The 14203-nt window shown below is 40.6% G+C and overlaps 1 protein-coding gene and 1 pseudogene across 6 annotated transcripts in view; both read left to right on the top strand.

Annotated features, from left to right (window-relative positions):
- The window catches only part of RNF38 (ring finger protein 38), a 120474-nt gene extending 110903 nt beyond the window's left edge, over positions 1 to 9571 (top strand). For all 6 annotated transcript variants that reach the window (XM_045840303.1, XM_045840302.1, XM_045840304.1 and 3 more), the window contains 3 exons: positions 1503 to 1624; positions 4671 to 4770; positions 6695 to 9571. In XM_045840303.1, coding sequence (XP_045696259.1) covers positions 1503 to 1624; positions 4671 to 4770; positions 6695 to 6757 — 285 coding nt within the window. In that variant the 3' untranslated portion in view covers positions 6758 to 9571. The remainder of the gene's footprint in view (positions 1 to 1502; positions 1625 to 4670; positions 4771 to 6694) is intronic.
- A 2170-nt stretch (positions 9572 to 11741) lies between these two features.
- Positions 11742 to 12564, top strand: LOC123819596 (annotated as a pseudogene).
- The last annotated feature ends 1639 nt before the right edge of the window (positions 12565 to 14203 follow it).

The following is a 14203-nucleotide window of genomic DNA, read 5'->3' as shown; positions in this document are numbered from 1 at the left end:
ACCTAAGTGTCCTATAGTACATATAATAGATGTATAATAGAGATCAGCTGTCATAAATTTTATATAAATTTTATATGCAAATTGTAATCAGCACCAATTACATTTAACAATGTGCTAGCCTAGCATTTAGAAGGACTTAGGGGCTTACATGCTCACAGAGGAGGAGCAGTTTATTTTAGGTGACCCAGTTCTCCAGATGAAGCTGTACCAAAAGCAGCATTGTGCCATCAGTCACAGTCAAACATAGCTATCACAGCAGTAGTTACTGAGATTGTTTTCAAGAAATTAATTGTTCCTCTCATTGTCTCATCATTTCTTTGCCACTCACTCTCTTAGCCCTGTGGCAGCCTGTAAGGGGGAGCAACACACAAAGGGCTGCCTGGTTGTGGAGGGAAGCGAGGGAATAACGAGAGCCGTTGCGAACTGGGAGAAAGGAGGTGCTTGTATAAAATCGGGAAGTGCAATAGCTGCAATATATTCAAATATCAACTACGCAAAAATTCATGAGTTCACAGTGATGCTTCAAAAAATAAAAAACCTCAGTGGCCTTATTCATCCTGCACTTTGTATGTAAATTATACTACTGAATACAGTTTGTGGGGGGCAATTACTCAATATAGAACTGTTTTGTCCAATAAGTGAAAGAATGATAGAATATTGCCATTTTTCCATCTTTAATGAATGAATGGATGTAGGCAGTATTTCTTTAGCGATTGCTAACATAACAACTAGGTGTGATCAGCTGTGATCAAAGTAGTCAAATCCACCAATTTATAGGAAATACAGGGGACAAGGAAACAGGTCAGGGTTGGGGGAGGTTCGGTCAGCAAAAGATACTTGAGACATATCAAGCAGTGGTAATAGATGGATTCATTTGGATCCTGATTTGAATAAACTTTTAAAAAGTGTTTTGAAAGTAATTGAAACAGACATTTGAAATTAAGGAATTAGTAATTTTTTAGGTGTGAAGATACTGTGGTTTTTCTGATTTTAAAATAAGTCTTTCAGTTTTTTTGGAGTGGTGGTTCTCAGCCTGGGGACAGTTTTATCCCCAACAGAATATTTAGCAGCATCTGGATACTTTTTTGTTTGTTATAACTGGTGGTGCGGGTGGTTACTGGCATCTAGCATGTGGGGGCCAGAGGTGCTGCTAAACACCCTGCAGTGCACAGAACACCGCCCCCATAATAAAATTTTATCCAACCCCAAATGTCAAGAATGCTGAAGGTGACAGGCTGTTTTAACTATACAGAACTGTTTACCAGTGAAATGCCATGTTTTTGTTTTGTTTGAAAATAATCTGGTGTTTAGAAGTAGACAGAAATAAGGAAATAAAAGCAGCCGTGAACTATCGCGCCTGGGTGATGGACATGTGGGAGTTCATTATGCTGTAACACTTCTTTTGTGTATATTTAAAATTTCCCAAAATAAAAGTAGTTTTTAATAAAATAATTAATTAGAAAACTGTAAGGATTAAAATCTGTCTCCTTTTTCATCAACAGGCCCTTTTAAACCTGGCAGAGCGACTGGGAGAGGCTAAGCCACGAGGCCTGACTAAAGCAGATATTGAACAGCTTCCTTCTTACCGGTTCAACCCTAACAACCACCAGTCAGAACAGACTTTGTAAGTGCGTTTCTCTGACATCACTCCGTGCCGAATTTCCTTCTCTGCCTTTATGAAATGAACGCTTGAGGGTCAAAGGCAGCTTGATAAAGATAGGTAACCTCTGTTTCATACTCCAGGCCTGTGTTGTCTAGTTAGGTAGCAGCTAGTTACATGGAGCTGTTTAAATAAAATTGAAAGTTAAATGTCCTAGTAACGCTAGCTAGAGATGCCATATTGGAAGACAGAACATTTCCGTCACTTCAGAGAGTTGTTGTTGGATGGGGCTATTCTGCATTTTTAGGTTGACTAGAAATTTTATGGTTTCTAATTCAAACTATAATATTCTATGTATGATTAAAATCTTACACATGTAAAATTTGAGGTTTTTACCTACAGATTCTGCTTATTATAGTATCTCCTTTATAGCAACGCTACTGAGATATAATTCACATTTATAGTGGTTCTTAGTATATTCAGAGTTTTGCAACATTCTTCACAAGCAAAAATAGACCATTTTCATCACCCCAAAAAGAAACTCCGTTCACCGTTAGCAGCCAGTCCCCATTTCTCTCCAGTCCTCTTCACCCTGGCGCAAACCCCCACTGATTTTCTTTCTCTGTATGGGTGTGCCTATTCTGGACATCTCACATTTATAGGATCATATAATATGTGCTCTTTTGAGTTTGGCTTCTTTCACTTAGCTCGTGTTCAAGGTTCATCATGTCATAACTTGTATTACTGCTTCATTCCTTTTTGTCACCAAATAATATTCGATTGTATGGATGCACTAGAAATTGTTTTATCTTTTCCTCAGTTGATGGACATTTGAGTTGTTTCCACTTCTCGGCTAGTTATTAATAACACTGCTGTGAACATGCACGTGCACATTTCCTTTGCTCTGAAATTGGTGTGTTCCTATGAAACCTTTCATAAGCCCAAATGACACAAAGTGAGAAGCAATTACCATTAATTTACGTGGAAAATGTTTTTACTGCAGCTCCAAAAAAAATAACCTACCAAATCATATCAAAAAACATAAAACCTAAAGTGAAGTAACACTGACATACAGTAAAAGTAGAAATGATGAAGGTACAGTGTAGCTTAACTCAGCAGCATCGGGATGCCTGGGAGCGCACTGCAACTGGCTGAGAGGTAGTGCTGGGGTGTATTGGGCTGAGGGGGTGGGGCTGGGAGGTACAGGAGACTGGGGTGTAGCAGAGAGAAAGAGGGTTATCTGTTAACATGTCGTCGTCTGACTTCATCAGAGGAGGTAGGTCACCGACTGCACCCTCTGTGTCACCTGCCTCAGTGTTGAGGTCAAGGTTTGTCCTGTGCTGTGGCTGACTGATCTGTGGAAGGCTTGAAATTCAGTATGTTTGGCTGCTTAGCCTTACAGATTTTTCTGTCATACGCTTCTTAGTAGGCACTCAAAACATCCTGCAAACCAGCCCAAAACCTTAGGTGCTGTTTCAGAGCAAAAGCCACACTTCTCTGCAGATATTGCAGGACCGTCAGTCATGTAGAAAACCCGAGGCAAGGGCTTCCTGTTCCGTTCCTGGGTGACGTAACTGTCAGCCTTTCACTGTTGGCGTGGGTTCTGCATGTAACCTTTTCTCTTGCCATTGCCTCCGCTCTTCAGAACCAATAGTAACTTTGGCAGCTTTCAGGATTCTTTCTCTGCATGTAAATAGTATGAATAGTGAGTGAAGGCAAGTTCAGCACACACACAATGTCCTTATTTTGTTCACCCGGATCTAAATGCTCAGTTACATCTAGTTTTATATCAAGCATCCTTCCTTATAAGCTGTCATAGACTTTTTCAATACCTTAGGACACATCCTGCTAACATCTGTACAAAATAAATTCAGATAAAGCACAGATGCTCACAGACACATTTCGAAGCTATGGCTGGATGCTGAGATGGTAGGAAAGGAGGTGGTGAGGCCACTCTTGCTCCTTGGGGTGCTTGCTGTGAAACGAATACTAAATGCTAATTTCACTTTTTTGCATTTTACTGAATGCATTTCACTTTTTTTTTTTTTGTAAAAGCAAAAATCCTCCTCAGATTTATTTCAATTACCAAAAACGGGTACTAATGGTAGGTCTTAAATAAAGCAAAGTGGTGTAACACCAACTTTGAAAAAATGGGGCATACCTGTGTCGAGTGTTTCTGTCGGTATCTGTTGATTTCTCTTGGGTGTACTGGATCATACAGTAATTATGTTTTTGAGAACTTCTAGTTTTTCTAAAGTGGCTACATAATTTTACATCCCCACCAACAGTGTTAAATCTTAATTTATCCACATCCTCATAAACGCAGTTATTACTGTCTGCTGATTCTAGCCATCCTAGTGGGGCGAAGTGGTGTCTCATTGAGGTTTCGATTTCCATTTTCCAGATGGCTAATGATTATGAGCTCTTACACTGTACTTTATTGGCTGTTTATATATATATATTTTTTGAAAAATGTTCACACCCTTGTCCATTTAAAAAAAAATTTTCAAATTTTGAATTGTAGAAGTCATTTATATGTTACACATACAAGCCACTTAACTGATTTTCAGAAATAACTCCCATTCCTTGAGTTATCTGTTTTTGTTGTTTCTTATGCTTTCATTATCATCTCAAAGAAACCATTGCCTCTTTTGAGGTCACAAATATTTACTCCACTTCTAAGATTTTAATAGTTTTTAGTTTTTACATTTAAGCTTTTGCTCCATTTGTATATTGTGAGGTGTAGGGTCTAGCTTACTGTTTTTTTAACATGGCTATCCAGTCATCCCAGCACCGTTTGTTGAAAATTATAGTACCTTCAGTATTAAGACTGGCTTTTGAATGTTAAACCAGAGAGTTCCTTGATGATCTCAGTAAAGAAAACCACTTTTACTAAATGTCTTAACGTCATGATTTTTTTATTATTTTGCTTAAAATTTAAATGACATTTTGATACGTGAGGTGGTAAGTGGTTTTGTGGGCTTCAGTGGTCGTAACAGTAGAAAACCACTTGGTTTTTTGTTTTGTTTTGTTTTGTTTTTTGGTTAAATGATCTTTTTGCTTTCTCTAGGTGTGTAGTATGCATGTGTGATTTTGAGTCAAGGCAGCTACTTAGAGTTTTACCCTGTAACCACGAGTTCCATGCCAAGTGTGTCGACAAATGGCTTAAGGTAAAGTCACAGCATCCGTGAAGAGAGGGACATTGGGTTCTATTTCCTATTGAGCACAGTTCACATGGAGTCCGTCCGTGGGTGGGGGAGGGGATGGGTAAGGAGGGAGCGTTGAACTGCGGTTTCAGGATGATTTCTGAAAATGAAGAGGAAAGGCCAGCAAAATTAACTACAGCATCACCATGGGAGTGATTTTGTAAAACCTGAAAATTGGTGGTTTTTCTTGATAATCAGCATGTCCTAATTTTCTCATGATGTATATGGGCGAGGCCTGGACTTGTTAAGCCAGTTTCCTCTAAAAGTTTAGAAGGGGACTCACTGGAGCTCCTTTGTCAGAGATTTACATGGGAAATGAACCTCTAGTGCTTTTATTTAATTCTGACACTTTTCTCCTTACAGTTAAAGAAGGAGGCGGCAGATACACAAATCCTGATACTTGTTAAAACTAACAAAATTATTTCAGGGGTTTATAATTTTCCTTTTTTTATAATAGAATAAAATGTAATGCAATAAAGTAATTTAAATAGTCAGCTTTATGTTGTGGGGTTTTTTTTTTAAGTATTCTGATTAGGAGATGGTAATACTGGGCTAGATAACTTTGCAGTTTGGTGAGGAAGACAGAGGAGCACAAACTAAGGGTACCTAGTTTAGCCCGAACTGAATCCTGAAGGCGAAGAGTCTGGACTTCTTAGGAAAAGAAAGTATTGAATATGCTTAGCCTTGACATTGAGAACAGAGAATGATCAGAAGACTGCAGGTTCCATATGGCTGATAGCTAGAGTGTGAGAGAGACAGGTGTGCAGAGATGTAACCAGTGACTGGCTTATTGTGAAGTGTGAGGGAGTTTGGACTTGATCTTGAAAGTGGTATGGAAGGTTAGGATTGAGATTGTGTTTTAGAAAGATCAATTGTCACTATTTAGACGCAGGGGTGTCCAGTCTTGTGGCATGTCTAGGCCACACTGGAAGAAGAGTTGTCTTGGGCCACACGTTAAATACATTGCAACATGTAGTCACAAAACCTCAATGTTTTAAGTAAATTTAGGATTTTGTGTTGGGCCACATCCATAGCCATCCTGGGCTGCATGGCGGGCTGCAGGGCTGCACATTGGACAGGCCAGGTTAGAGAATGGACTACAAGAAACAATTTCTGAGAGACAGGGAGATGTAATAAGGATATTCTGAGCCAGACAGAGAACAAATAGTGGTGATTAAATGAAAAGGACTGATTTGAAAGTTATTGTAATAAAGAAATGAGAGTATTTGATGAATAACGGGTTGTAGAAAGTAAGAGAGCGAGCAATACCTATATTGCTGGCTTTAGCAGCTCAGCAAATGGTAGTGCCATTTGTTGAGAATGGAGTTCTTTAAGCCAGTTATTAAATTTATCTCAACTGATGATGGATAATGTTGATGGTGAAACTGACCCATTTAAAAAAATCTATGAAGAATTTAAAAGTAGCCCTGACTGGTGTGTCTTGGTGAGTTTTGGGCATCAGTCCCGCAAAGCAAAAAGTCACAGATTGGATTCCCAGTCGGGGCACATACCTGGGTTGTGTGTGGCCCGGGTCCCCAGAGCGGGGAGTGCAAGAGGCAACCAATTGATGTTCCTCTCCATTCTTTCTCTCTCCCTTCACCGCTCACTAAAAATAAATAAAATCTTTTTTTAAAAAATAAAATATTCAGTGCTGTAGAAATGGCTGTGTTTATAACACAGCCCATTTTTATGAATAAATACATAGAACCAAAAAATCAATCATAGGCCATTAAGTTTGGGGTATTTTTTAAAGACATTAAATGATTACTTTGTACCCTCTTAAAAAACAGAGAATGTAAAAACCATATGGAAAGTAAAAAGTTCCATTGCTTTTAATGTTCCGTTGTGTGAGTCCCAGTTCAGACAGGTTTTCTCTTTTGTGTTTCAGGCAAATCGCACTTGCCCCATTTGCCGCGCAGATGCTTCGGAAGTGCATCGGGATTCAGAGTGACCAGCCTAAGAGCACAAACAGTTGGGGTGTTCCTTGTCACATGTATATACGGACTAGCCATTGAACTGTAATCTGTGTGGCTTCCAGCCCTCCCTTTACCAAAAGGGTCAATGGACCTTTCTTTGCACTGTGTGACTTAATCAACTATAAAAGCTTACAATTAGTCTTCATAATTATGGGATTGTTATACTAACCGTGTGATTGGAACTCCAAAGACTTTTTCTTTAGCTTAATTTTGTGTGTGCACTAACATTCCCTGGTTTTTGTGTGATCATTCCGAGTGTTGCTGCAAGATTACAGTGGACGTGATCTTTTAGCATGTGCTTTTATAAAAAGTGGTAGCTCCAGATGATATAGCAATCTACCTTATATAGAGCCTTCAGAAACTGTGAGTGGAAATGAATGCAGCGTATGGTTGTTGATGATAAATGTATCTCTGTGTGAGAGAGAGTGTGTAACTCCTTGTGTGAGGGCATGGTAGCTCCGTGTGTATGAGATCCTATATACCAGCATGTACCAAGAATGTGTGTGTAGTTTTAATTATGCTGCAATGTATAATCTGGTGTGTTATTTAAACAGCACTAGTACTGTACACTGGTTTTTCCCCTTGTGTTTGCTGTTGCACACTGATTGCTAAGGGTGCATCAATGAAAAGCATTGAATACTCCATCCCCTTTCCTCCCCATGAGTGGAATGAGAAAAGCCTTTTTCCTTTGCTTCAGGCAGCTGTCTTCACCTTCTCTTTGTTGGTGGTCCCAAGTGGGTCACTTAAGACAAAAAGTGTAACAGATTTCTCACTCCATGAACCTAATTTTTTGATTCTGTTGTGAAAACTTTTTAAAAAATCTCCAACTTGCTGTTTTCCAAAAAAAAAAAAAAGGTGCAATATCATACATCATCAGTTAGCAATATTAGCATTTCAATCAGTGATTCGAATGTTAATACTTTCTTGTTTTTTCCTTTACATTTCCAGTAAGCTTTTTACAGGAAGTACTTGTGATTTTTTTTTAATGTTTAGATTTGTAGTCTATTCTGAAGATATTTGAGTAATATATTTCTAAGAATACCACTGGTCCCATGAAGTCTCACTTCTTGACTTCCTCCAGAACAAGATCTGTTAGCTAACTCAGCTTGATTTCTGGTATGTGTTCTTTGTTTAAGCTCCCATAGGCAACTAAGTTGTTTTAAGAAAACTGTATTCTGTTTGTGTTAATTCATCTGCCAAGCTCCAACTCTGAAAGTTGTCTGGTTCTCTCAGTAAATGTGCTTCTCATCGAAACCCTCGTTTCCAGGATGGATCAAGTGCTGTGACAGCTGAAGTTCCTTAGACCTGTTGTGCTTTGATGTTTTATTGCTTTTCTCTTTATTTTGTTGGAGAAAAATTTAATATAATAACAGGAGTCCAGAATACTTGCAGTATAAATGAAGATTTGATTTTTGTATAAAAAAATAATGCTGTAAAACAGGAATTGACCTTCATTTAGATGATCTGAAGTATTTCAATACTTAGCTGTGTGGGTTTTTTTAAGTAGATTCATTGCGTATAATGCAGGTTGTTTAAATTCATTCTCCAGCAGTGTTTAGGTTTCTCTCTCATTCTTCGTGTGTTCCGCATTGTCTGCCTCTCCCCTGCGGTTGATGTCATTGCTTTGCAGGAGCACAAGCTGCATAATCCCAGTCAGGACTGTGATGATTTGCTGCCAGCCTCACTCAGCTTTCAGTTGGCTCCGTGTTGGTTTTCTACTCAGACAGTGTTAACTGCTTAATACTGCCATGCTACTTGCCTTCCCTTGGAGTCTCTATAAGCTCATCACAGCTTAGAGTTCAGTAAATCAATTTACACAGAAGCACAATTTTGCCCTTTTCCAGACACTGTTGCCTCTATCTAGTCATACAGATAGGATTTTGCATACTTTCTGTTTGCCCCTGTATTTGTCATTGCATCAGAAATACATCTAAACAGTGGTAAAATGCACACGTTACTTTCAGATCATTAGGATATCCCCCACCTATTCCTGATGAATACGAAGTTTGTTAAAGACCAAAATTATTGGCATAATAATCAGCTACATTACAAATCACGTGTAGTTTAATCTTTATTTTTTTTATTAAAAAAATCATGTTAAAAATGGCAAAAGCCCATCTTATACATAGACTTTTATATAGCTGCAAAAAAATTTATATCTGTACAGATCTAACATAACACTACTACACTCAGTATTCATTTTATTGAAGCATGCAAGTAAAGCACTTTTTCTAATTTATATAGATACCTAGTTAACAAGGCACATTGTACTAATGACTAGGAAAAGTAGCTCTTTCTTCTTTCCCTCTGACGATGAATTCTTGTCATAGCATCTCTTTTCCAGTAAAATTTTGAGAGGCAGTTGGCAATTTAAGGAGGCAGCAGGGTCTCTTCTGGTAAAATCCTGAATTGTTGCACTCTTGTGGCTGATCTCTCTTTGGAAATGTCTTTTCTTTGCATGGGGCTCTTAAGAGATGTGTGCAGACAGACTTGCTTGTTAAGTGGTTGGTACATATTGGGAGCACACGTGCGTGTGTTCTGAACCAGCTTGGACCCGCCACAGTGAGCAGCGCTGTGGCTGGCGCAGGACAGAACAGTTGATTTATGCCCGGCTGCTGTCACCTTGGGCGGGGCGCTAGATAGTGGGCAGACGACGGTCCGTTGCCTCCTCCCTCCTCCCTCCTAAAACAGCACTGGCTTTACCACTTACTTCTGCTGTGGGGTTTTGTTTGGGGGGGTTGCCATGAATTATCATCTTCGGTTTCTTTTTCTTTCCTCCCTACTCCCCCCGCTTTGCCAGCCACCACCATCCCCCAAACAGAACAAAACAAAAAATTCAAGGCCTCCAGGTATCAAGATCTCATTAGAATTTTCTGTCCTGAATTTTTTTGAGAAAAATCTGAAAAATGGGGAAGCATATTTAGATTTTATACACTCTCTTGAATGTGATTTGTTAAGATTCTTAAATTTGGGCCTCTTAAATACTTTGAATGAGATCTATAACTCACGAGAATATTTTTTATAGATATCTTTAGGCCTTCATTAGGAAGCTGTTTTCCCCCTGTTGGTACATTGGGTTACCTCATTTTGCTGTTGTTTCAGATTATAAAAGCTTACAGGGGTGCCTTTTTTTTTAATCATTTGCTGAGTCATTTCCTCAAATAATATTCCATTGTATCAGTTAACATAGTTTTAAATGTATGTATTATAAATATCTGTAACCAAATCATTTGAAGGCTTGATAAATTTTTAACAAAGTTTGTACATTTTTTATGAAAGTTACTAGTAATGCTTTACACTAAGTAGTGCAATGAATTTTTATTTTTAATCCCTGTGCCCAATTTTGGAGTTGAGAGGGTGTTGGTAATAAATGTATGATGTACACTTAAAACGCTCTGCTGTGTCTCACATCGCTGAGTCGGGACGGGGAGGGCATGGGGGGCTCTAGCAGGAGGTTGGAGCTGTTGAGCTGCTACTAGAGGCCAGATTTACTTGTTAGACTATAATTCAGATTTTGTTTCTGCATTTGTGTAAACATCTTAGAAACACAAAAGCAACTAGCATTATAACGTGGTACATGATTATATCTTTTAAAAAGCCAAAAAGATAGCCAAGTTAGACATGCATATGGCATAAGCTTATTGAATGGTAGAGGAACATGAGTAGAAAACGGATTTCTTTCTAATCCAAGGCACTAGATTTTAGTTGGGGAAACAAGAAAAAAAAAAAAAAAAGGTGAGTTCAAAGTCAGTTTTGTTCTCCCAAAGGTAAGGAGAGATTCGAGTCCTTCCTAAGAACTCGTTGCCCCAGAGTCTGCTGCACAAGCTTTTACTGAGCACTGGCTTATGCCAGGGAGCTTCGGGCTCAGGTACTGGGGTATTTCATATATTAGTTTCCTACGGCTCCCATACCAAGTTACTACAATTTTGGTGGCTTAGAACAAATTTACTCTCAGAGTTCTGGGTGCCAGAAGTCCAAAATCAAGGCGCTGATTTTCCTCTGGAAGCCCTGAGGATCTGTTCCATGACTCTCCTTGAAGTTCCTCGGCTTGTGGACACACAGCTCCAGGTACCCCCTCTGTGCACATGGGTCGGCACATCTTCCCTGTGTCTGTGTGTTTTCAACTGGACGGAACTGAGTGACCCGTGCAGAAGTCAGCTGTCGGGTCACCTTAGGAAAAGCCAGGTTGGACCTGTCTCAGCGAGTCATCTGAATCTGTCCCAACAAACGGACTCAAAACTCCAGTTTCCTATCATAAAGCGTGACCAAAATAATTTTGACCTGAAAAGTGTTAAAGGGGATCATACCTCTATCTTCGGCTCGTTCTTGCAACCAAGCATAAGCCTCAGTTGTGCTCTGGCAAATGGACTCAGTAGCACAGCTTCCTAGCATACTTTTGAAAATAAGGTAACTTTGAAAGTTAACTAGGAAATGTACCGTGAGGTGAGAAAGCAGTTAGCGATGTTTCTCAGAGGGGGATGAGTAAATGGGATCGTGTGCAGTTTGAGTCAGGATGGTTCCTTTGTTGAGTCAAAACGTGACGAATCTTGGAAAAGATTCACGAAAGAAGCCAGACAAAAGGCCACATACTGCATGGCTCTATTAATGTAAAATGTCAAAAGTAAATCTATAAAGGTAGTAGATTACTGGCTAACTAGGGCTGAGGGGAAAGGGGGTTTGGGGGTGGCAGCTAAGGACTGTGGGGTTTCTTTGGGGGTGGTAATGAAGACATTCTGAAATTGTGATAGAGGCACAATTCTGTGTTTTGAAAGCCACTGATTATACTGGCTTTGAATGTAGTGGGTGAATTGTATGGTGTGTGAATGACACCCTAAAGCTGTTTTTTAAAAACGTGACATACCCACCTGAATGTAAGAAAGATGAACACTTTGCCGCGCAACCCTGAGAGGGAGCCCCACGGCGTGCGTTGCTCTCGGTTCCCACATAAGTTAAAGGGCAATGTTCGCAGTGTCTGGAGCCCTTGATGTCCTGCACCTGAAGAAGGAGGGTGTCCTCAAAGTCTTTGCAGCAAGAACCTACCTAGGTGGCACCAACCTTGACTTCCAAATGAAGAGTACATTTACGAAAGGAAAAGTGATGACATGTGCATAATCTGAAGGGAACCTCAGAGAAGCTTCTGCTGGCAGCTTGTGCCACTGTTGCCATTGAAAGACCCACTGATGTCGGTGTCGTCCAGGAATACTGGTCAGCAAGCTGTGCTGAAGTTTGCTGCTGCCACTGGTGCCACTCCCACTGCCAGCCGCTTCACTCCTGGAACCTTCACTAACCAGGTCCAGGCGGCCCTCTTGGAGCCAAGATTTCCGGTGTTTACTGTCCCCAGGGCTGAGCACCAGCCTCTCACAGAGGCTCTTACGTTAGCCTGCCTGCAATTGCTCTGTGTCACACAGACGCTCTGCACTATGTGGACATTGCCACCCCTTGTGAAAACAAGGGGGCTCACTCCACGGGTCTGATGTGGTAGGTGTTGGCCCGGGAGGTTCTGCGCATGTGTGGCACCATCTCCCATGAACACCCGTGAGAGGTCGTGCCTCGTTGCTACTTCTACAGAGATCAAGGAGAGATTGAAAAGAGGAGGCTTTTCAGGGTGAGTGGACATGGCTCCTGCTTCCAAGTTCACTGCTGCACAGTCTGAGGTCTCAAACTGGCCTGAATGCTCAGGTACCCTCTCTGCTTGTCCAGCAGTTTACCACTGAAGACTGGAATATTCGGCTGCCACTGCTCAGGCCACTGATGGGTAGGAACAACCACTAAGTGGTCTTAAGCTGTTCTTCCACAAACTCAAACGGAATGGAAATAAAGTTGATGGGAAATAATTTCTTAAAATGATGAATAGCATGTGTTGGTGAGTATATATGATGCGACTGGAATTCTCATACACTGTGGGTGGGAGTATAAATTGGAATGACCAACTTAGAAACCTGCTTGAAATCATTATCTAAAATTAAGCATACTCTATAATCCCATAATTCCTAGGTATATACCCAACAGAAACACGTGCACCAAAGGCAGGTACAAGAGTGTTCATAGGACTTTTGACCAAGATGGAAGCATAGGTAGATACTCTGTGCTTCCTCGCACAACCAAAAGGACAACAAATTAAAAAAAATAACCAGAACTGCCAGAAAAGTGAACTGTATAGAAGTCCAAAACCAAGAAATTTAAGAAGAAACATTCATCCAGACCTGTAGGACAGGTGGAGAGGACTCATAGCAAGGTGGTGACTGGTGGACTGAGGTGGGGGGTCCCACGTTTGCATGTGGCTAAAACAGGAGGAGCAACTGAGGAGCAAGACAGACTGCACAATCTAAGGTTCCAGCGTGGAGAAATAAAGCCTGAAAACCTCTGAAAAAAAAACTCTGAAAAACCAGTTTGAGACCTCAGGTTGTGCAGCAGTGAACTTGGGAGCAGGAGCCAGGTGGCAGGAGAGAGACTCCCAGCTCCATAGGAGAGTTACTGAAGAGACCCACAGGGTCCTAAAGTGTATACAAACCCACTGACCCAGGAATCAGCACCAGAAGGGCCCAAATTGCTTGTGGGTAGCAGGGGAAGTGACTGAAAGCCAGTGGAGAGCCAAGCAAGGGGCATTGTTCCCTCTCAGCTCTCTCCCGCACATACAGTACCACAAGGCAGCCACGTGAGTTGCCCTGCCCTGGTGAATACCTAAGGCTCCACCCCTTACAACATAACAGCTGCACCCAGACCAAAAAATAAAACCTAGTGAAAGAACAGATGAAAGCTCCAAAAACAGAACTAAGTGATGAAGAAATAGCCAACCTATCAGACGCAGATTTCAAAACACTGGGAGTCAGGATGCTCACAGAAATGGTTAAGTATGGTCACCAAATAGAGGAAAAAGTGAAGGGTGTACAAAATGAAGGGGAAAAAAAAAAACAGTGACAGGAAAGAAACTGGGACTCAACAATTTGGACCTGAAGGAAGAAATAAGCATTCAACAGAATGAAGAAACAAGAATTCAGGAAAATGGGGAGAAACTCAGGAACATCTGGGACAACTTTAAACATTCCAACATCTGAATCAGGGAGAAGAGGAAGAGCAAGAAATTGAAAACTTATTTGGAAAAATAATGAAAGAACCTTCCCCAATCTGGCAAAGGAAATAGGCTTCCAGGAGGTTCAAGAAGTTCAGAGTCCCAAAGAAGTTGGACCCAAGGAAGCACACACCAAGGCACATCATAATTACATTACCCACAAGTAAAGATAAGGAGAGAATCTTAAAAGCAGCAAGAGAAAAGGAGACAAGTTACCTACAAAGGAATTTCCATAAGACTATCAGCTGATTTCTCAAAAGAAACTTTGAAGGCAAGAAGGAGCTGGAAAGAAGTATTCAAAATGATGAAAAGCAAGAACCTACACCCAAGATGACTCTGTCCATCAAGGATA

This window comes from Phyllostomus hastatus, unplaced genomic scaffold (assembly GCF_019186645.2).
Source record: "Phyllostomus hastatus isolate PE091 unplaced genomic scaffold, TTU_PhHast_1.1 phas_contig_34, whole genome shotgun sequence".
Taxonomy (NCBI): domain Eukaryota; kingdom Metazoa; phylum Chordata; class Mammalia; order Chiroptera; family Phyllostomidae; genus Phyllostomus; species Phyllostomus hastatus.
This window is presented reverse-complemented; position numbering and strand designations above follow the sequence as displayed.